The sequence below is a fragment of the Antrostomus carolinensis genome, unplaced genomic scaffold, assembly GCF_000700745.2.
Source record: "Antrostomus carolinensis isolate BGI_N321 unplaced genomic scaffold, ASM70074v2 scaffold761, whole genome shotgun sequence".
NCBI classification, from domain to species: domain Eukaryota; kingdom Metazoa; phylum Chordata; class Aves; order Caprimulgiformes; family Caprimulgidae; genus Antrostomus; species Antrostomus carolinensis.
In genome coordinates, this window is record NW_010293278.1 from 289 (window position 1) to 21570 (window position 21282).

General features: G+C 38.0%; 1 protein-coding gene across 1 annotated transcript; it reads left to right on the top strand.

Moving 5' to 3' along the window:
* Positions 1-317: 317 nt before the first annotated feature.
* LOC104532090 (RCC1 and BTB domain-containing protein 2) lies at positions 318-18466 on the top strand (the record flags this gene model as incomplete). Its single annotated transcript, XM_010177197.1, has 9 exons — positions 318-484; positions 1179-1337; positions 3021-3128; positions 5103-5245; positions 7113-7303; positions 11324-11450; positions 14286-14422; positions 15038-15168; positions 18288-18466. Coding segments are annotated over 9 exons (1304 nt in total), but the record flags the coding sequence as incomplete, so codon positions are not given.
* Between the last annotated feature and the right edge of the window lie 2816 nt (positions 18467-21282).

A 21282-nucleotide genomic window follows, 5' to 3' on the forward strand; every position in this document is an offset into this window, starting at 1 on the left:
TCCAGAACTGTTCCTTGATGATTTTTACTCAACTCCATTTGCATTAATAACTTCCATTCAGCCTCTTTTAACCTGCCTTTCAGACAGCCCTTACATGTTTCAGAATTTTTGTGTTAATTACTATCATTTCCAGTTTAGTTTGTATATTTCTATGTGGCTATTTCACCTCTTCACTGAAATTTACGTTCTCATGTTGGTGAAAGGAAAAGAAGCTTGTTTGCCTTTGACAGAATAAAGTCATTAGATTTAACCTGTTATTATAGAGAAATATTGGAAAAATAGAGATTTTAAACCAGCTTTTTACATTTTTATTATAGAAGGAGAAGTGTATACATGGGGTCATAATGCTTATAGTCAGTTGGGCAATGGTACAACGAATCATGGTTTCGTTCCCTGTCAAGTCTCTACTAACTTGGTGAACAAGAAAGTCATTGAAGTTGCCTGTGGCTCTCATCATTCTATGGTATTAACATCTGATGGAGAGGTGAGAATAAATCTCTCTTTTCTCTTAGTGAAATTCACGTATGTGAGAAATAGGGAAACATTCTGCAGCTACAGCATTAGACCTTGCTTCTTGCTATCCTCACAGCACTGATGCAACACAAATGTTTGATAAATATGGAAAACTTGTTAGGGTGTAGCTGCTTTGAAGTGCATGCAGAACACTGATTTTTGTGCCACATCCACTTATAATAAGAAATTAGAATTTCTTTGTAGAGAGCAGCCAGCTCCTTCCTATGCTATACTCTGTTGTAAATGCTTAATGGCATTGAAGCTGACAAAAATATAAATCACGTTCATGTAAGGAGTTCTACCCACCAAAGTAGAAAGTTTTCTGTCATTTACTTTGAGGTACCATTTGTGTCCACTTAGCCATTCCACTTTGGGTTCTATAGAACTAGCAATGTACTCTTCCTGCATTAATGCAACTGTCATGTTGTCTCTTACCTTTGATTGGAGGAACATAAAAGAATTGAATATATAAATATTATGAGTGGCATATTTTTGATAGAAACAATTAAAATGTAAACCTATGTATCCACCTAGATCTTTAAAAGAATACATCCTCTTGAACTCAAAATGTAATTTTTTTAAGCATATAACTTTTTTATCTCTTGAGTATGTACTTTGAACTGTATGTTATATAGCCTTCTTTTATGACAATTCTCTTACAACAGGTATACACATGGGGTTATAATAACTCAGGCCAAGTTGGATCTGGTTCAACAGCTAATCAACCAATTCCTCGAAGAGTTACCAGCTGCCTACAAAATAAAATAGTAGTTAATATAGCTTGTGGACAGATGTGCTCTATGGCTGTGGTGGAAAATGGAGAGGTAAGAAACTTTTAAGTGAATTTTCTGACTGAACTTTATTTTATGTAATATCATGGGATATAGATAATTTCAAACCTGTCAGTATTGACCTACTACTCAGAAAAGAAGTATACCTTTCCAGATTCCCTCAAATCTACCTGCTTATACTGCTTGTAAAAAACTTTGTCCTAAATTTTCCTACACATTTTGACAAACTTAAGCTCCTCTTCCTATCCATGCTGGTTATTGTTTCTTCTTTAGAAAGCAGGTAGAGTGAAACGGAAAATTGTTCACTAACATTTGGTTTATGGCTTTTTGGTTTATGAGATTACTTGTAATATTTAGCAGCTGTTACTTTGTGTCAACTATTGAAGTTGGTTTTGAGTTGAAGGAATTCAAGTATGACATTTCAAATTTACTTGAAAATACAGTTCTGAAGTAAAAATAGGATTGTGAGAAGGAGATTTTTACAGATTTTGGGATTAAATAATATCAAATCTATATATGTATACTTAGTGTTTCATGATAGCTTCATTTTCTCATATGTAAAAATAACTAAGTTAATGATAAGTTAACTAAGTTAATCCCTCTTGTACTTTTTTATCCTCATTGCAAAGATAAGAAGAGCTTGTAGTGTTCTTGTTGTTTTATTTCATGAGCTGAAGATTTGGGACAGCCTACATGCTCTCTAGCTCCGTTGCTCCAGGCATTTCAGTTTAGATCTAAGTAGCTATTAACTGTTTGCAGCAGAACATATGTCACTGAAATTATCAGAGCTCAGTGTTTTCCCTTTTCCTTATGTTCAGCATAAAGCTGTTAACAGCCCACTCAAACTGTTGTGCATAGCTTCCAGTTTATACTTGGTTTAGTGTGTTTTCTGTTAGAGTATTTTTGAATGAGAAATTAGCTTTTTGAAAAAGGGAAGTATCCATGCTGAATTTGCTCTGTGCTGGGAAACAGCCGTATGGATCACTTATTTTCTACTCTTCATATAGTCTTACATAATCTAACTCTTAAAAGAGCAACATGAATATGGAGGTTTAGAGTTTTAGATGAGCATGCAGTTGATATTTTAAACAGAAGCAGCATCCCAAATTTGCAGTGCAGAAAAACACATACGTGTGTGTATAAAAAGAGAAGGCTCCGGGGAGACCTTATAGCGACCTTCCAATACCTGAAGGGGGCCTACAAGAAAGCTGGGGAAGGACTTTTCATAAGGGCAACTAATGACAAAACAAGGGGAAATGGGTTTAAACTGAAAGAGGGCAGGTTTAGATTAGATATTAGGAAGAAGTTTTTCACTGTGAGGGTGGTCAGACACTGGAACAGGTTGCCCAGAAAAGTTGTGGATGCCCCTCCCTGGAAGTGTTCAAGGCCAGGCTGGATGAGGCTTTGAGCAACCTGGTCTAGTGGAAGGTGTCCCTGCTGATGGCAGGGGGGTTGGAACTAGATGATCTTTAAGGTCCCTTCCAACCCAAACCATTTTATGATTCTAAATATATCTGTATGTATATATGTACATTTATATAGGTATGTATATATGTGTGTATGTTTGTGTTTATCTACATATAAAGTACAGATTCTGAGGAGTGGGGATAGGAAATACTGAAGAAAAATTATTGTTGTAATTCTGAAGTAGTTTATCGTGTTTTCAGAAGAAGTAGTTAGCAGCAAACAGTTAAAGTCCCTGTCTCTGTTTTTAAGGTCTATGTCTGGGGTTACAATGGTAACGGCCAGCTTGGCCTGGGCAGCAGCGGCAATCAGCCCACACCGTGCCGAATCGCAGCTTTGCAAGGCATTCGTGTACAGCGGGTATGTGTGTGATGCTCCATATCAAACCCTTTATGAACAGCTGAAAATATGCTAAGGCATATTCTACATTTAAAGGAGATAGTCCTTTATCTCTTTGTTTGAAGTACCAGGATAAAAATATGTCTCTTAAAATGGACCTCTGTCAGTGCAGCAGAAACTGACCCTGTGGAGTTCAGTGGGAATTTTGCCATATACCTCAGTGAGGTCAGGAGTTTTACTTAAAGAGGACTAGGGCATTAGAAATGTTTGGTCTTTTTTTTTTTTTTTTTCCCCTGTAAAACTCCCCTGTAAAACTTCATTTATAAAAACCCCAAAACAAACAGTTATTTTAATAAATAAGAAAGTCTTCTTAGGCTACCCCATTCTTCTTTTACTCCTGTCTTATTTTCTGGGAAAATGCTACAGTTCAGCATTTTGTCTTTCTGTCAGACTGAATATCACTTTTAGAATTCCACTCCAGCCTCAGTGACTAACCGGTGTTTGGAGTCTGAACAAATTGTCTCCAACTGCTTTTGGTCAAGAGTTGGTGTGATTCCACGATTGGTCTTGATCTGGGGTGGTTATTATACTTTACCAAATAATTGAACTGCCATCAGTGTAACTAGCAAACTGATAACTTCTTTAACTGATAAGAAATATCTAAAGTAACTGCAGAACTGATAGTCAAAGTTTGTAATTGATTTATCAAAAATAGTGGATCCTGTCAAGAAAATGAGGCATTCTGCTAGAAAACACTGACTTTGTAAACTAGTGAAATTTACAAGACTGTTTTGAACTTTGGATCCTATTTATTACATTTAGTCAGGGAAGTTATGGATTTTTAAAACATTTTAAAATAAACTAATTTAATTACATAGTTTTACATTTGATTCCTAGGATGTAGACAATAGCTTGGCTGGTAAAAATTGCTGTTGGAGAATAATGTAATAAAGAGAATATTATTTTCCCCTGTATTTATTTTCCTATTTGGAGAGTATGAGATTAGGTGTGACTTAGATCCTGTTTCCACCCACTTCATTTGTTTGATATCAATTAATACCAGCTGTAAACCTCCAATCAGTAAATAACTTAAGGTTTTATTTCTTTTATGGTATATCTGCTTTGCAGATTATATAAAGATACGTGAGCTAGTTTTGAACAAGGTAAATTGATTATTGATAGTCATCTAGCTATGATAGTTACAGTAATGCATGCAGAACAAGACTTTTGCTGGTAATTTTGCCACTGTGTATCTATATGTGGCACATATGCTGCATATATAGATTGTAAAGTGGATATTCAAGCAACCTTATGTAGGGTACCAGCTCAGCGAGACTGAGTGGTTTTCCACAAGAGGGTATGAGCTGACACAGCTGTGTGGTGCCATCAAGACGGAGAGTTTCGTCTCTGTGCTCTCTTCCTTGTCTGGCTGGTCCTGTTGTTTACCTTATGTGGGCTCTGGTGGTTCTCAGGCCCAGCTGTGGAGAGTTTCCTTCCAGTGGTGTAAGTTACCTCAGCAGAGGGTCTGGTGAGCACTGGAACTGGCACAGGGAGGGGGCAGTTTTGTGTGGCTGGCAGTCAGGGGGAGAGGAGCAGACAGGGAGACCTTGCCTATTTTTACAGTGGTAAGCTGTTCACATTGGAGCAGTTGCCCCTAGAACAAGGTCAGTGCAAGACTTGATCTGCCTTTTTCTGCATTTTTTTTCTGCATACTGTTTGTATTTGTCATATAGCTTTCCTTTTTTCTCAATTTGGCTATTCTTTTGCTGTACTCTTGAAATTATCTCCCAGTTCCTCAGTGATACATTTTTTTTCCCTCAAAGTCACCTCATCTACTTTGCTTCCCTTTTTAATAAACTTACCTGTATTTGTAATTATTGTACTGTTATTGATTCCATACCAGTGTAAACATTAACGTATAGAATAACATGTGTCTGTCTGTATTAACTTGCTGTTATATAAAAATGAGATTTTTTTTTTTATTATTCCTTATAGGTTGCCTGTGGCTATGCACATACTTTAGTGCTAACAGATGAAGGTCAGATTTATGCCTGGGGAGCCAATTCATATGGCCAGTTAGGTACTGGGAATAAAAGTAACCAGTCTTACCCTACAACAGTTGTTGTGGATAAGGACAGGTAATACTTATAGTCCAGCAGTCAGACATCAGTTGGCATACTCTCAGAAGAGCTACAGAAAATTATGGCATTTTTTGAGAGAAATAGCCTATAATTTTGCAGTGGTTCTTCTGCTATAAATGTGAACGGATTGAAAATTTATCTGACACACAAAATCAGTGCATTAAAGTTTGCTTTTCACTGAAAATGCTTGAATCTGCCCCATAACCATCCTTGTGAAAGAGAAATTAAATGTTCTGAGCCAAAGTGTGCTATCTTCTGCTTCGGCTCACACTGTACTTTATATAGGCCTTCACTGCAGTTTCTCGGGTCATGTAGTTTCATTGTTCGAAGTCAATGATAAAAGCTTTATTGTCTCTGTGTATAAATTGTATTTTAATATGCTGCTTTTAACAAGAAGTACAGACAGAAAATGTGAAGAGTGGACATCTGCAATTTGTGTTATTTCTGCTATTAAATCCAGCTCATAATGAAGGAGAGAGAGAAAGGGAGGAGTTCTTTCTTGCTATTGTTGCCTGAAAATTCTTAGGTTTTTACAGGTTAAATGTTTTCCTGTAAGTCCTTGTTGGATAGTGGGGCAGTTATTTCTATCACTAATGTAAAGTCATGTATATATGTGGCCATAAATTTGAATCTGTCCCTTATAACTGAGGTCTTGATTTTGGCCTCCTATTGTGAAAAATAAGAAAAGTGACTTGTCCCTCTTAAACTTGTGTCTGTGTACATTATTGTAAGGAAGAGGCAACTGCTCTCTGGTGATGACACATGGCCTGTTTTTGAAACCTTGCTATTTCTTTATGTGTGTTTGTGCTCTTGCTTAAAATGTAGCGGCATGGCCTGTTTTTGAAACCTCCTTGCTATTTCTTAATGTGTGTTTGTGCTCTTGCTTAAAATGTAGCTGAATTTTTTCCAGACACTTTGGCTGCAGTTAAAATGTTACCACAGTTTAATACGAATTGTAATGTTGTGTGCTGCCTTTCCCTTTTGTTGTCCAGAATGTGCATTCCTAGTGTCAGTGAAACTATTACCTCACTAAAACCTGCAAGATAGGTACGTACAGCTTTAAACAAGTTGTTTCCCAGCTGTTTTCCCCAGGCAGCTGGGAAACAAGTAAACAGCCAGTAAGTAGTTCAGACTCAAAACAGTGGATTGTGTAATGTTGTACACAGTGGGAGTTTTGAAATCCTAAATCAACTTTAGGATTAGTGAGATAGTCTAACATAGCTAAAGTACACTTAGAAACAGCTTTTAGTGCTGTTTGGTTCTAATTTTTAATTTTCAAAATGAAAGTTTGTTAAACATAAGTAATAATACTTGTGAGTAATGACACTTAAGTATTTTAATTAAAAGAAGTTTGTTTAAATTGTTGCTTTATAACTGTTACCAATAAGCAAAGTTTGGTTTTTTGGTTTTTTGTTTGGTTTTTTTGGTGAATGCCTCCTCATTTCTTTCTTCATCTTCTCCAAGTACCCCTTCTCTACAGCTTAATGCAGCCACTCACCTCACTGCCCAGCACCACTGAGGACATTCAAAGACTTGAAACTCATGATAGCTTTGTTTGAGGGAGCCGAGGGGGTCAGTACAGCATGTGCTGCAGCAGATATACTGGTCTGCTGCAACAGTGTCTCCTCACTCCCAAGATGCTTTTTCACTGAGAAACTTTCTGAGTGCACACTGTTTGAAGAAACATTGATAGCCCTTTTAATTTTGCTGTGTACAGTTGGAAAACATTCTTGCAGTTGGAAGTGCATGCATGCTTACAAATATGTTTTGCACCTGAGAAAGGCAGGAGGTAGTAAGCTTCTTCACTGCATTTTGTTCTTATGAGAGTGACTTGCTTTTTTTCTTTGTTTGCTTGTAAATTCAGAGTTATAGAGATTGCAGCCTGCCACTCTGCTCACACGTCGGCTGCCAAGACCCAGAGCGGCCAGGTGTACATGTGGGGCCAATGCCGTGGGCAGTCAGTGATCCTTCCCCACCTCACTCACTTTGCCTGCACTGACGATGTGTTTGCTTGCTTTGCTACCCCTGCCGTTATGTGGCGTCTTCTGTCAGTAGGTGAGCTTAAGTATTTTTTGTTCTGACATCTTCTAAATAGAAGTGCACTAATATCACTAGTGCATAAAACAGTTGTGTGTATTTGAAGCTTAAACTTAGTTTCTTGCAAAGATTTGTACTGGGAAGCATAATCGTAATCATATATTACACATGTGTAAATGATAATATGGAATTGTAAAAATTGGTAAGGCCTGATGGCAGTGCTAAATGATTGTTTTATTGACATGGTTTATTTCTGTGAGGGGGTGCTTTGGGTTTGGGGAGGGGTTTTTTTTGTGTAACCACTGAATGTTACTGTACAATGGCCATGGGTGGAGAAGCTGAGCTTGAATTTGGAGACTTGAGGGAGCCATGCGGAACATTTAGGAACCCTGAAGCTTTCTTTTGTGCCCCTAAGTAGACTACTGAGAACTGAGGGAGCCCAGTTCCCATATTCAGAATTTGCCACAGGCACTTAGAGTCTCATCACAGACAATCATGACCTGGGCTTCTGAAGAGACAAGTAGCTGGATCTCAGGTATTTGATTACATTAAGGTCCATCTTGCTGACCTGGACTTGAAAGAGTTAAGTATGTAGCTTTTTTTTACAGAGAGTTCGTTCTTCAGCTACAAATTAAGTTCCATATTGGCTGCTAATAAAGTTACTGGCTTTGCTGACCTAATCAAAGATGAGACTCTTGGGGTTGTCTGTAGATGTCATCTGGGAGCTTAAGCTAAAAACTAGAATGCAGCAATTTGTTATTTTGTAATTTGGACTGTACTGAGTCCATCATGCTTCCAATCCACTTCTGTACTGCCTTTGTAATTGCTTTTGTATGCTTTTGTCTGACAATTGTAGAACACTCTTTGCTCCCTTGGTGCCTTCTGGATGCCAAAGTAAGGAAATTCTGTTAATAACACTCATATTTCAGCTTTGAGAGGCTAGAGTATTAAATGAAGAATACTGTTCTCAGGAAACTGCTTTGCCAAAATTCATGTTTTAGGGCACAGTCCAAAGACCACCCCCATTTTCTCTAGGTTGAGGCAGTTGTGCTTTCTAGGGTGGCTTGTTCAGAAAATTCTTAATATTCCTAATATTTGCCTACTAGTTATTACTTGTAAATTGTGTTACTGCACTAAAATCCCAGGCAATGGGGTGGTTCATTCCATGTAAGTAAGTATTTCAGTTGTAAGTTCTACATAAAAACATCTGTAGTATGTTCAGATTTTTCTTCTATAAGAATTGGTTATTTTATGAAGGAAATGGGACATTATTAGTATATGCAACTTAACATTAAATTCAGTTATATGTATCTTCTTATGTACATTAGTGGGGTTCTGGAGCTCTTCAGCTTCCATTTCTTCTTGCCCAGTTAAAATATTACTTCATGCTATCAGAATTTCACCTCTCTTACCTTTCTTCTCAGTTTAGTGCAGAGTATTGAGGAATTTTTCAAAGGAGAGTGGAGGAAGGCCAGAAGCAAAAACTGCCTCTTTCCTTATTTCATTTTTTATAGAGAAGACAACTGCCTGTTACAGTTTTTCAGTGCTCCTTTCTGCAAATTCATCTTTACTTCTTTTCTTTTACAAATGCCATCTTAGGTCAGAAATGCTGTTTTAGGTCAGCTAAAAGAGTCCTGAGTGGGATTATATGATTGTTCATGTAGTTACCGCCTTTATGCTGAAGGCTTCCAAGTGACCTACTTATTAATAAGCATATTGCTCATTAATACTCACAGATATTCACACTCTAACACAGTGTGGTTAAGACTACATTCATAACAATTTCCCAACACATCTTTTATTCCCACCTTCACTGTCACTGTGAGCAATACACCCAGCTCGCTTGCACTGCTTCACCCATGGGAGTAATTTTTGACTGTGGCAGCTCTCTTTATTTTTGTTTTTTGACCTTGACTTCTTGATCCCTTTGGAAACAATGTCACAACACTGTAGCAATATTGTACAGAAGCACAAAGTGAAACCTTCCAAGAGGAAAACATTATTTTGTTTTTAAGCAAAACTTAACTTCAGATGGACTTTCAGACCCACATTCTCAGATGTGCCAAGTGGTCTGTCCAGCATCCCAGCACTAAAATGTGTATTCAGATGGTCTGAGCAGGGTTCCTTGTGATGACACAGGATAAATGATCCTGGCTGTCAGGCCCTCGTCATGTCTTCTGGATTCCTTTTAGTTAGGTGACTATGTGCTGGTTTCTGATGTGCCTTTTTGCATGTTCTAGGAGCTGAGAGTGAATAGTCTCTCCAGTATGTCCCACCTTGGCGAGCTGTCAGGACTGACTCACTGTTGGTTTGTCTCCTGATCTAAGTGTGGTGAAAATCATCAGGCAGCTGCATCCTAGGATCTGCTGAACTGGGTGCCATGGACATCTGCCAGGCTTGCAGCCCTTCTCTGTCTGTTGTATTCTGGTGCTCCCAGTAATTCCCACTCATTCCCTGTTTGTGGCAGTTCTAACATTCCTACTACAATTCTTTGCACTGACTGCTAAGGAGTTTCCTTAGCTTTGTGCCTTGTCAGTGTGACCTGCCTCTTCGTTTCCTTCCTCTGGTTCCCACTTCTTGGCTCTAACAAATTGAAGAACCTATTTTCCCTCTAAGATTTTCATAACTGAACCCCACTATTGTCAGTTTACCTCTGCTGACTGTAGAAGTCATCTGGAGATGCCTGTTGGTGGGTGTCTGAATCGCCAGTTAGCTTTGAAGAAGAACTTCAGCTTTGCATTGGTTGTTAAAATTATTACTTATTCAAATTATTAATTAATTGGATAGTACAGGTCTGAATAAATAAACCACATATAGTACAAAAAAACGATACTGTAAAATACTTTGTTAGTTCTTAATTTCAGAAGGATTTTTTATTATCATGTCATTGGGGTCCCCCCCATCCTTTTACCTTTAAACCTACACACTCTGATAATTCTTGCCCTGATTTGGTATACCTGAACATAAGTGGCATCCTCTAAATGAAACAAAAAATAATTGTGCTAAACAAAGTGTAACCGTATCAAACTGTGCCTGTGTTAAGTTTTTTCTAGAGCTTGTGGTGAAGGTCTTTCCATTTCCAGCAGAATACTATTCTTATTTCTAGCCCAGTAGGTTACAGGACCTAATATTTATGTAATTTTCTATAGAGAACAATTTATTACTGACCCACAAAATTTGTATAAACTAATAATGTGTAGTTATATGGTAAGAAGATAAAATGTTTACTGAGTTAAGAATGAGGCTTGGAGGGCTTAATTTTTTACTAGTATTAAGGAAGATAGTTCTCCAAGGCTACCAAATAGGATGGAGATTTGGAAACAGTTCAGGAGATAAAAATTTCTGTGCAGACAATGCAGAGTTTTCAAGGCTGTCTGGGAGCTTTATAATGCAAGTGTCGCATGCACAGCGGGATAGACACACATATGGCACAAACGGGAATATGCAGACATCCACACAGAGAGTGCTTCTAACGCCGTACGTCGAGGGAAAACACTTCTTGAATAGACTTGTAACTGTTGGCATTTACCTTTAGGGATATCACACTGGGACTGCAGCCAATGTGTTTGTTTTGTAGTAGCTTTATTTCTGCTGTAAGATAATGTCTCCTTATGGGAATATTTTAGAAATTGGGTATATTGACCTTTTGGGTATCTTATAATAACTAACACTTTTCATTCAGAATAATTTACCCAATAATGACTGATACCATTTGCAATCAGATGCAGCATTAAACTTCTGAGACTATGTTAATTTTATTTTTTTTTCTGGCCTTATATGTATGAGTTAGAGGAGTGAGACTTTTTTTTTTTTAATAGGTATATTTGTTTGGAGTAGGAAAGTAGTAAGGACTGATGAAAGTTGCCCTTTATTTGCTTTTCTAGGAGTTCATACATAGTCTGCTGATTTTTTAATTTATTTTTTTTTACTAGCCTTAAAGAGATGTCATATTTATTGTGTTAATTGCTGACAGACAGTCAGGATGTTATCATGAGAGATACTTGTGTTACTTACTACTAATTCTTCTTTTTATTCTAGAGCCTGATGACCATCTAACAGTAGCCCAGTCACTAAAGAAGGAATTTGACAACCCTGAAACTGCAGACCTGAAGTTTCTAGTGGATGGAAAATACATCCATGTTCATAAAGTTCTTCTCAAAATTAGGTAAGGCACAAACTGTATAGTTTAATATAAACTAAACTGTGTAGTATAGTCCACTGTGCTGAGTAATTACTGCTCCAAATTCTTGACTTTTTCTTACAAACTCCCTTTTCCCTCAGCCATGGGGAAATAGCCCTCATCTGCTGTTCTTCACTGTTACTCTCTTTTCCTCACTGCTTGGAATCACCAAACATGCTGCTTACTACCAGTCTTTTCATCACTTCCCTCCATCTGATATGTATCCTCCTTCATGCTACCTAAACATCCTTGACCCTGGTTTCTGATAACCTTTTCCTGCTGAGGAAAAGGGTCACTTCTTTCTGCTGCCTTCCCAGTAGTTTGAATCAATTTTTCCTCATTTACATCAGTTTTTCCTCCTTTGCTTGGCTTCCTCCGCTGGGATGATTTGAGGGTTTTGTGTTTATTCTTGCCTTTCTTTCTTTCTTTCCTTCCACAGGACCCTTCAGTTGTTTCAGCAACTTCTGCAGATGCTCTTGTGTTTATTATTGTGTTCCTTATTAATTCTTGCCTAGCCTTTTTTTTTTTTTTGTCTTTTCTGCTCTCCTCTTACTACTCCAATTACCTGTTTTACTATTTTCTTCCCTCTGCTGGTTTAATTACATATACATTACTCTCGTGCCTATAGTCCACCCTCTTTGTTTGGAATGCCTCATGTCCTTCACTGAATATCACTTCAAGTCTTGTGTATCCCCAAAACGTTTCTGAGGTTCTTTTTCCTGATACATGTAACTTTCCCTTATTTCTTTTTTCTTGCTCTACTTTTCTCAGATTATATCACATTCTGGGAAGGAAATGTGTATAATTCTAAAATAGATTTAAGTGTATGGCATTATCAAAATAATTTACAGGAATAATAAAGCATCAGGTGCAGTCAGTAGAATTAGCATTTTGTTTAAGCATTACAGTCTCATGATGCAACTGGATCAGAGGATAACGCATTTAACATGGTATTTTGAAGCATTCAGCCTGTTCCAGAGCATTGTAATGAATGCAGTGCTGGTAAAAGTTCCTTTCATTATCCAGTCATTTCTTTACTACTTATGAAGACTTTTTTCCCCATCTTGTTCTATGCCTGCTGTTGAACTAGATCATACTGTTGGTGGCTATTAGCTTGCGATGGTGGTGGAATGGCAGGGCAGTACCCAGCTCAGTGAGAGGCTGGCCAAGCAACACGGTGCCTGCAGAAAGAGATAACATGTGAGCATGTGGGTGGGATTCATCTGCTCTGCAATTACACAGAAAAAATTAGGTGTCTGGCCTGTCTCTACTGAGAGAGAGAGGCACTCCAAAGGGTAAGTCACTCCAAGGTACTTTGGAAACTGAAGGATGAGTACCAACTGATTTTTATTTATTTACTTACTTATTTTTAAGGGAACAATGTGCTCCACCTTCTCTCTGACTTTCGTGTGGTGCCTCTGGGGCAACAGACAATTCCCAAGGTCTGTTCCACAGCTGGATGGATAGCATGGTCACCACCACTTAAGATGAAGCTCTGGGAAACAAAGCAATGGGGTTTAGTCTGCTTCTTCCAGTGCCAGAATGTGGAACAAGATGTGGCAGAAGATAGATAATGACTTTTTGATTTTTTTTAATGAGTTTCATAGAATCATAGAATGGTTTGGGTTGGAAGGGACCTTAAAGATCATCTAGTTCCAACCCCCCTGCCATCAGCAGGGACACCTTCCACTAGACCAGGTTGCTCAAAGCCTCATCCAACCTGGCCTTAAACACTTCCAGGGAGGGGGCATCCACAGCTTCTTTGGGCAACCTGTTCCAGTGTCTAATTTGACTTGATGTTTATTTTTTTAATGTAATAAAATAAAATACTAAGAAAAAAAATTCTTCAAATAAGCAGTGAAATCAAATGTGAAAAAGGTGAATTAAATGATAAAATAAATAATTATTTTTCATTTGTATCTAAGTCATGCTGTCTTTATGATGTAAACTTGTCCCAGCATCATTAAAAGGAAACCAACCTAGCTTTTACATAAAAGTTTTAGTAAAAGAATTGCAAATTCTGATGTGGGAGAGTTAGGAATTAAGTAGTGTAGTATAAAAGAGTCCAATTAAATTGTGCCTGTTACAGGAAAAGTTACCTGAGGTGATGATGTTTATTTCCATCAGCAAAGATTTTGAAAACAATTGAAAAGTTACCCAGTGGTTTTTAGGGAGCAGTAAGTTACAGAGTACAGCTATCAAAGATGGTGCTTTTTCCTTGCTTGTTTCTTGTCTGTCACAAATGTATTCAGACTTGTAAGAAAAAGGTGATGAAAGATCTGGGTGAGAGTGTCTTAACTTTAAATATTTTAATCCTTGCGTATAATGACTAAATGTAATGCTGAATTATGTGTGGACTGATACTGGAATAAATGTTATCTAAAATATTAATAAATTCCCTTCTCACTAGGTCATGTTGGAGAAAGCAGGTTGATATGTGAGAATTGTCTAACTTAATTGTAAACTTTATCTATTATGAACCAGGTAATAAAATTCATAGTTAATATATACCATAATTAAGAAAATGACATCAAAACATGTGGACCATCCTTAAAGATACTGTAAGTAGAAACGGAACCAGCTATAAAATATTAATAATGGAAATAAAGGAAAATTCTGAATTATATATATATAAGGCTTGTAAGCCTTATAAGGCTTCAAGAAGTTAATGTGTTCAAAACAAGAAATCATGTAGTTAGAGTTTATAGTTGTGTATTCAGTCTGTTATGACTGATTTTCTTTTTTTTTTTTACCAGCTTCTTGCTGCAGCTCATCTTTCAAGCTTAACTCTTTACAGTACACAATCTTTGTGTTTTGTAGGTGTGAACATTTTCGTTCCATACTGAATAATGATGATGAAATTATAGAAATGAGTGAATTTTCTTATCCTGTTTACCGAGCCTTCCTGGAATACCTGTATACAGACAACATCAGGCTCCCTCCTGAAGATGCAATAGGTATTTGCCATAAATGGAAATAACTCTAGGTTACTGTTTCTGAAAAGTTCAATAAAGTGACATAACAGGGTGAGGAGAGTAGAGCTTGTTCATTTTAGTTTTATTATCACTTAAATCTTGAGTTCGGCACGTGTTAGGAAGGAGGGATGCAGTAGCAGGAAACATGCCCAAGGAGAATGAGTGGTGGGGATGTAGTAAGATCAAAGATGCAAAATGTTCAAAAATAACTTGTTGTTTCTCATATTAAGAACTTTTTTCCCCTGGAAAAGACACTAATGCCATCCTAAAACTTTTCTGTTTGAGTAGCTATGGCGATTTGATCATGGATGAAAAGGGAGCTGTTCCCTGCATTAATTTAAGAGGATGCAAGTCACTGATTGATGCCTAGGATGAGATACAGTACAGTGAAGAAGACAGAACACTTGTACAGTAATAAAAAGGTCCCTTCTCAATATGTCTTTTGAGGACCTTTAAAAATGCAAACATCATCTAGGGAAAAAAAAATAGAACAAGTCTTTGATTAATTCAGCCTAAAACAGTAGGGTAATTGATTAATTTGAAAAGAAATTAATATGCTTTGCACCAGGACAGTTAAAGCTCTATGAATTTTCACAGGACTGCTAGATTTGGCAACACTCTATAGAGAAAACAGATTGAAAAAGCTTTGCCAGCAAACGATCAAACAAGGCATTTGTGAAGAGAATGCCATTGCTCTTCTTTCTGCTGCTGTCAAATATGAAGCTCAGGTAAGGAGAACTTCTCTTCAGGCAAACAGTTATTTTCTGAGAAACGAAACTGTGTAATACAAACATAACTGCATTTAAGAGATGAGGCATGATACTGCAATTTCCCTTTCTGGCTTCCCAGACTTTTTTTTTTACCCTTTTTAAGCTATAAAACAATTCAGCTCCTAGTGTTTTCTTTCTGGCCTTTTGACTTGCACCTGTGAGTCAGGATTCTTAATCTGCTTCCTGCCTTGCCATCTGGCATGGCATGGCATGCAAATTTCTCACTGCTATTTCCTTTTCCACCTTTGGATTTTGCATTGCATGTTACTTCAGTTCTCCACCTGATCATTTTGTCTGCTGGTGTCTGGTACAGTCATTCTGGTACTGCCTTTTACAGGCAATGAGAGAATTTACGGGTAAAGTCCCTTGCTATTTACACTTGTGCTTAGATAAAAAAATCCACTCTTGCCATGTTGTTTACAATGAATCGTGCTGACATACAACAAATCACCTATTGTTATTCCTCTCCCCATATCCTGTCATCTGGTCTGCCCTTGGCTCTGGAACCAGTTATCAGCATACTGCAAGCTTCTTTTGTAAACAGACAAATACTTCCAAATATGTTTTTCTTTTCTCAACTGCTTAGTGCTATGCTGACTGCGGCAATAATGATGTGGTGGTTTTTATTACTCAAAAGTCTGCATATGTATTTTAGACTTAGTAGCTGTTGTTATAACTGAGCATCTTAGTTGAGGAGTCCTCGTCTTTCTGTTGAGTATTTCTTCTGCCTTACAAGAATAAAATGAATAAAGCCAAGCAGAAGGTTTACCTATTAGAAGAGCCAAAATATGTAGCTGGCAACAATGTTTTTTAAAAACACTTGTTTTTTCGGTTTTGTCTGGTTGTGAAATGTAGGATGAAGTTTTAAAGGAGGAGAGGCTAAAGTGGAATACGATGGATTGATAAACAGTTTCAGGCATAGGAAGCAAGCAGGATTAGAAGGGACTGAAATAAAACCAGTTAAAAATGTCACAGTAGTCTGTGCTGTATGGAGGCGGTGTATTAGATGAGATGAATTTGTGTAGGAGTTGCAAAGAGGAGGCCAGAAGTGAGTGAGTTTTGTAAATGGAAATAGGGGATAACATCAGATTAGTAGATAATAAGATTATCATCTGCCAGTTACAGGGCAGTTGTAACCACAGTATCAGTAATGGAAGGCATGAACAGCTGAGGCCAGAGGAATTGTACTTTCAATGTGTTGTGGTGATAGAAGCCCAGCAAATCAGGGAAGACTGGATGGGAAGGGAGGACCCAATGATTTGATTCTCCTAACAGCACAACTTTTTTAATTAGAAGTTTGCTCTGGAGTTTCTCCTCTTACAAGCTTGTCAACAGTTTTGAACATCTTCAAAGCAGAAGTACCTTTAGTTGACCCATGTCAAGTGCAGTAGGTAAAGGAGTAGTGAAAGATACACTTAGGTGTATTGTGAAGTGATAAAACTAGACTGGACAAAGTACTAGCATTTATAATGGCTGAAACACAATAAAAGGGATTGGCTAGATGACTAAATATATGTTATCCTCCTCTTCCTTCTGCGATTCAGTGTTTTGTTCTCTATACCTCGTGTTCTTTCAAAACATACAGTATTTTAACATGATCATCAGATGCTCCAGGTGCAGCATGTGCCAAACTCAGGAGTGCATTGTTGCCCTCCTCCTTACATCCACAGCTTAGAATGGGACATAGCAGAACTGCTTTAGAGAAGCACAGCAAAGACTTCTTTATCAAAGACGTGGGATAGTCTGTGTCTAAGGAATCACGAAGTAAGCCAGGATCCTTTAGTGTACTACATTAATAGAGTAAAAATTGGTTTGAGAACCACGTGCAGTGTATCAGTGCTTCAGTAGAAAACTGTCCAAAGACGGATGATGAAAGAGGCCTAATATTTTAAAATTTTGAAAAGATAGAATTAATTCAATTCTTCTACATTTTTTATTTCTTCTACGTTTCTTATTTCTTCTGCTATTCTCATTCCTTTTCTTGCTTTTCCAGTACTTTTTGAAGAGACATAGATACAAGTTATTTCTGTGTATTGTTGCTACCTTGTTTCTTCTTAAAGGATATTTTGTACTGCTTGGCCTCTGCTAAAGCTTTAGTTACATCGTGACAGAGGCAATAGACTTGAAACAGAATTCTAAGGAAAAGGTTTGAGAGGGAAATGCACAGGTATTCTGCTAGATTTCTTTCTACTGCTGCAATGTTTGTGTAGTTAAGGCAGAATGAAACTGGCATGGATTAAGAGACCTCTTTTTGCTGTAACCTTGGAAGGGTTTATAGATCATGGATCATACTTCCAATTTAGACTTGCCTCGCTGCAAAAGGTAATTAATTTTCCTTCAACAGCAAGTTGTTGCATAGGAACCAGCTAAAGGGGATTGACCCAGTGCATGGAGAGCAGGATTGCCACTGTTGTGAGGAGTTTGAGCAGGCAAAACTTGCTGTGTGAAATCATGTTTGTTTGGCTTAATGGCTTAATACCTATCCTGTGCTGAATATCTGAACAACCTTTTACAGCAAGACCAGGACAAGAGAGAACCATTTTTGCTATCTAGGAATCCCACTTCCTAGACAGGGGAACACAATTCCTAGGTTCACCATGAAAGACACTTGTATCCTAACATCCAGTTTGTGTTCACCGACCATCATCAAATATTACATCATCTTTTGCTTTTATTTTCAGCAAGACTAGGATATCTTCTGTTTTTCAGGGGACCACTACTGAATTCAGTACAGGGAGGAAAAGAAAGGAGTTACTGATACTCTAATAGTTGTATGGGGGGAAAGTTGATGGTTTCACTTAATAATAACTTTTCTAATGAGCTCAGTAAACGTGATTGAGTTCTGGAGTTAATTTAGGTGGGGCTACTCCTTTTTTCTTGGAGGTGGTTTATTGAATAGTGTTGTATGAACACATTTCATCCTATAATTTGTGATCTAATCAAACTGATCAGAAAAGGCATTGATAATGTAAACAACCTGCTGTGTTCTCTGCTGATTCAATGACAGATTTGAAACAGAAAAATAGTAATTTTGCTATCAGTCATTCATATTACAAATTACCTCAATTTGTTCCTAGGACTTGGAAGAATTTTGCTTCAGGTTTTGCATAAACCATTTAACTGTTGTTACACAAACTCAAGGCTTTGCAGAAATGGACCACGACCTCCTGAAAAACTTCATTAGCAAAGCAAGCAGAGTGGGAGCATTCCGAAACTGAGGCCTGACTACCACCAAGCTGAAGAGCACATCCTCTTTCCTCCTGACAATACTTCTCCTTTGGAGAACTTATTCATGGTCAGAGTGTGCAAAGGTTTGGAAAGAAAGACTCGGGGTCCAACAGCTTAGGAAATGTGTAAAAGTCTGCTAACATACAGGTTCTGTAAAGATGGCTACAGCGGAGATGGGTGGTGAGAGTTCATTGCCAACAGTCAGAATTTGACAACAAAAATCTAATGCAGTAACTACCCTTTCCCACTTAAAGTCAAGCAAACTAAGCTATCATTGTCTGTCTGTTTTGAGGTGGGGTTTTTTCTTTTTTTCTTTTTTTCTTTTTTCTTTTTTCTTTTTTCTTTTTTTTCTTTTTTAAACAGCCTACATTTGGATTTTCTAAGACAGTGACTTGTTTGCTGCTAAAATTTTCATAGTATACTATCACCAAACTAAGTTAATATGCCATAGTGGGCTGCTTTGTGCCTGATTTATCATCCAGCAAAGATGAAAACTTGTTTTTCTGAACACATGATAGAAGTAATACATTTTTTACAATGAGAAGCTTTCTGACTGGTAGGGAGGATATGTCTCATGTGGTGTTTATTTGGAGTGTAAATATGTAAGCCATTAAGACCTTCAGCTAGATATTACAGTTTTGAGTTCCTGGCACTTACACCCATTGTTCTAGACACAATGAAAAAAAATCTTCCTTCCCATGACACCAGGCATGTTCCCTGGCACCCCAGTGGGCCAGGAAGCATTAACAGTATTGGTCTGGACGTGAATTATTGTGCTGTGTGTTTTGGTACTGAGAAAACCATATGTTTGGTTGTTAACAAGAAAAACAAACCCATACAAAATCTTGGAAAGTGAAGTTCCACTTGAGGTTTGTTTATTCCTGTCTTACTATCTATCCCCAGACAGAGCATCTTAAGAAAAATGGAGAAGATAGATAGATGATAGTTTTTAAGTGATAAAAATATGTCTTACAATTAAATCATAAGAGTGAAACTCACATTATTTTCTACGTGACAATGAGGATACCTTCTCCAAATACATTGTTTCACGTTCTCCTTGGGTCAGTGCTGCGAGGTGACCGTACCACTTACCTTACATGCCTGGTTTAGGTGAGAGGCGTCGTCTTCTGGACGCTCAGCTCAGCTCAGCCAGCAGAGTAGATGCTTAATTTCTAACTGACTTAGTGAGTTAAGATGGAACCTCACCCAGTGGTGCATGGAGGGAGGTTTGCTCCGTTACAGAAGATACTGAGCTCATGAAGCATTTACTTGAATTTTCTAATTGGCAACTGTGAATTAACCCCAAGAAATTATTTTTCCTAACATTTTGATGGGGTGAAGTGGCTTTAAGTGCCTTTTGTAGTATTTTACAAATGGAGAAGGCAAGAAGCTGGATGACCAGGCTCAGTACACTCTTGGAATTAGTCATGCGACCTTCCTTCAGATCCTTGCTGTGCCACAGAGTCCTTCGATGACTTTTTCTAATCTTCAGATGTGGTTTCTAAGAGTAATTCCCTTAAATGATTACAGCTTCATTTCCTCATTTCTAAAGGAGAAATAACTGTTCTTGAGTATATTGGAGGATCATTTCTCAAACAATCCTGTCCCTTGAGGAGGAGGAAGAGGAAAAACAGAAGCACATCTTCAGAGAAGAAGAAAAGTAAAGTAGTGAGTAGTGCTTCTCTTCACATCAGTCCCTGCTGCTGTGAGTGGAAGGGAGAGGCACGTAGACAATAGAATTTACTTAAGTAAGAGAATCATAAGCAAATTATTTTGGAAAATGCTGTGGTAAAAAATTATATACGGTTGAGACATTTGCTCTCTAACAGACTCTCAGTAGAAATATATTGGATCATCTACTGCTAACACGTGTGTTCTGCCACCCCCTCAGTGATTAGTACAACTTCCTCCAGCAGCTAAGTCCATACTTCAGCAGTTGTCACTATTTTGTATTGAAACAGAACTGGTCAAAAACGTTCCAGTACATAATGCAGTTTCATCAAAACCACAACTTCCTTGGGGGGGGAAAGGAGATTTTGGTAAGTTAGTGTTGAAAAGCACTTGAGTCGGGCACACAGATAGAGGTTAACAGACAGTATCATAGTAGAGCACAACGTTATTGCAAACCTTGTATGGTACAGCCCAGTGCTGATTATACCAAAGCACAGACACAGGCAATTCTACATCAGCCAGGTCTGGGGAATTCTAGATGTTTTGTTTAAGCCAGGGATGGCTGGAGTGAGGACTTTGCCCCTTTCAGTCCTGGGCTGAAGAACTGCCAGATTCACCTGCCAGCATTTTCTCAGCAGCAGACAGAAAGAGGCTGGACTGCCACAGCCGCTTGGACAGGAGCCTGCCCCACAAGACGGGGCACTGCGCTGGCGGGCAGCCAGCCTCACTAGGAAATGGAACCTGCCTGCCCCTTGTAACGGCCTTGCAGTCACTCTGGCCTTCCCAAGAAATGTACTATTAAAAGTGTCTCCAAATGTTTCTGTTGTTTTACTCAAAAGAACCAAACCAAAACTAAATGTGAAATGATTGTTTTTTACCTCCACATCTGATCACAAACATTCCCTGCCCAATGAGGAGCTTGGCTCACTGAAGACACCACTCCAGGGAGTGACAGCACTAGAGCACGATACCACTCTCCAGAGCTAGCTCTAGTTTGTAACAGGGGTTGAACAACTACTGTAGCCAAACCAGCATGCCTTCTTAGCACAGCATTTTTGGCTTTAACATAACCAATAGTGTTTTTTTTTTTTTTCAACTTCTTTCCTTCTTACTCATAATTTCTAACCTCCTGTACACATTAAAGCCTTGTTGCAATCTCAGAGTAAGTGACAA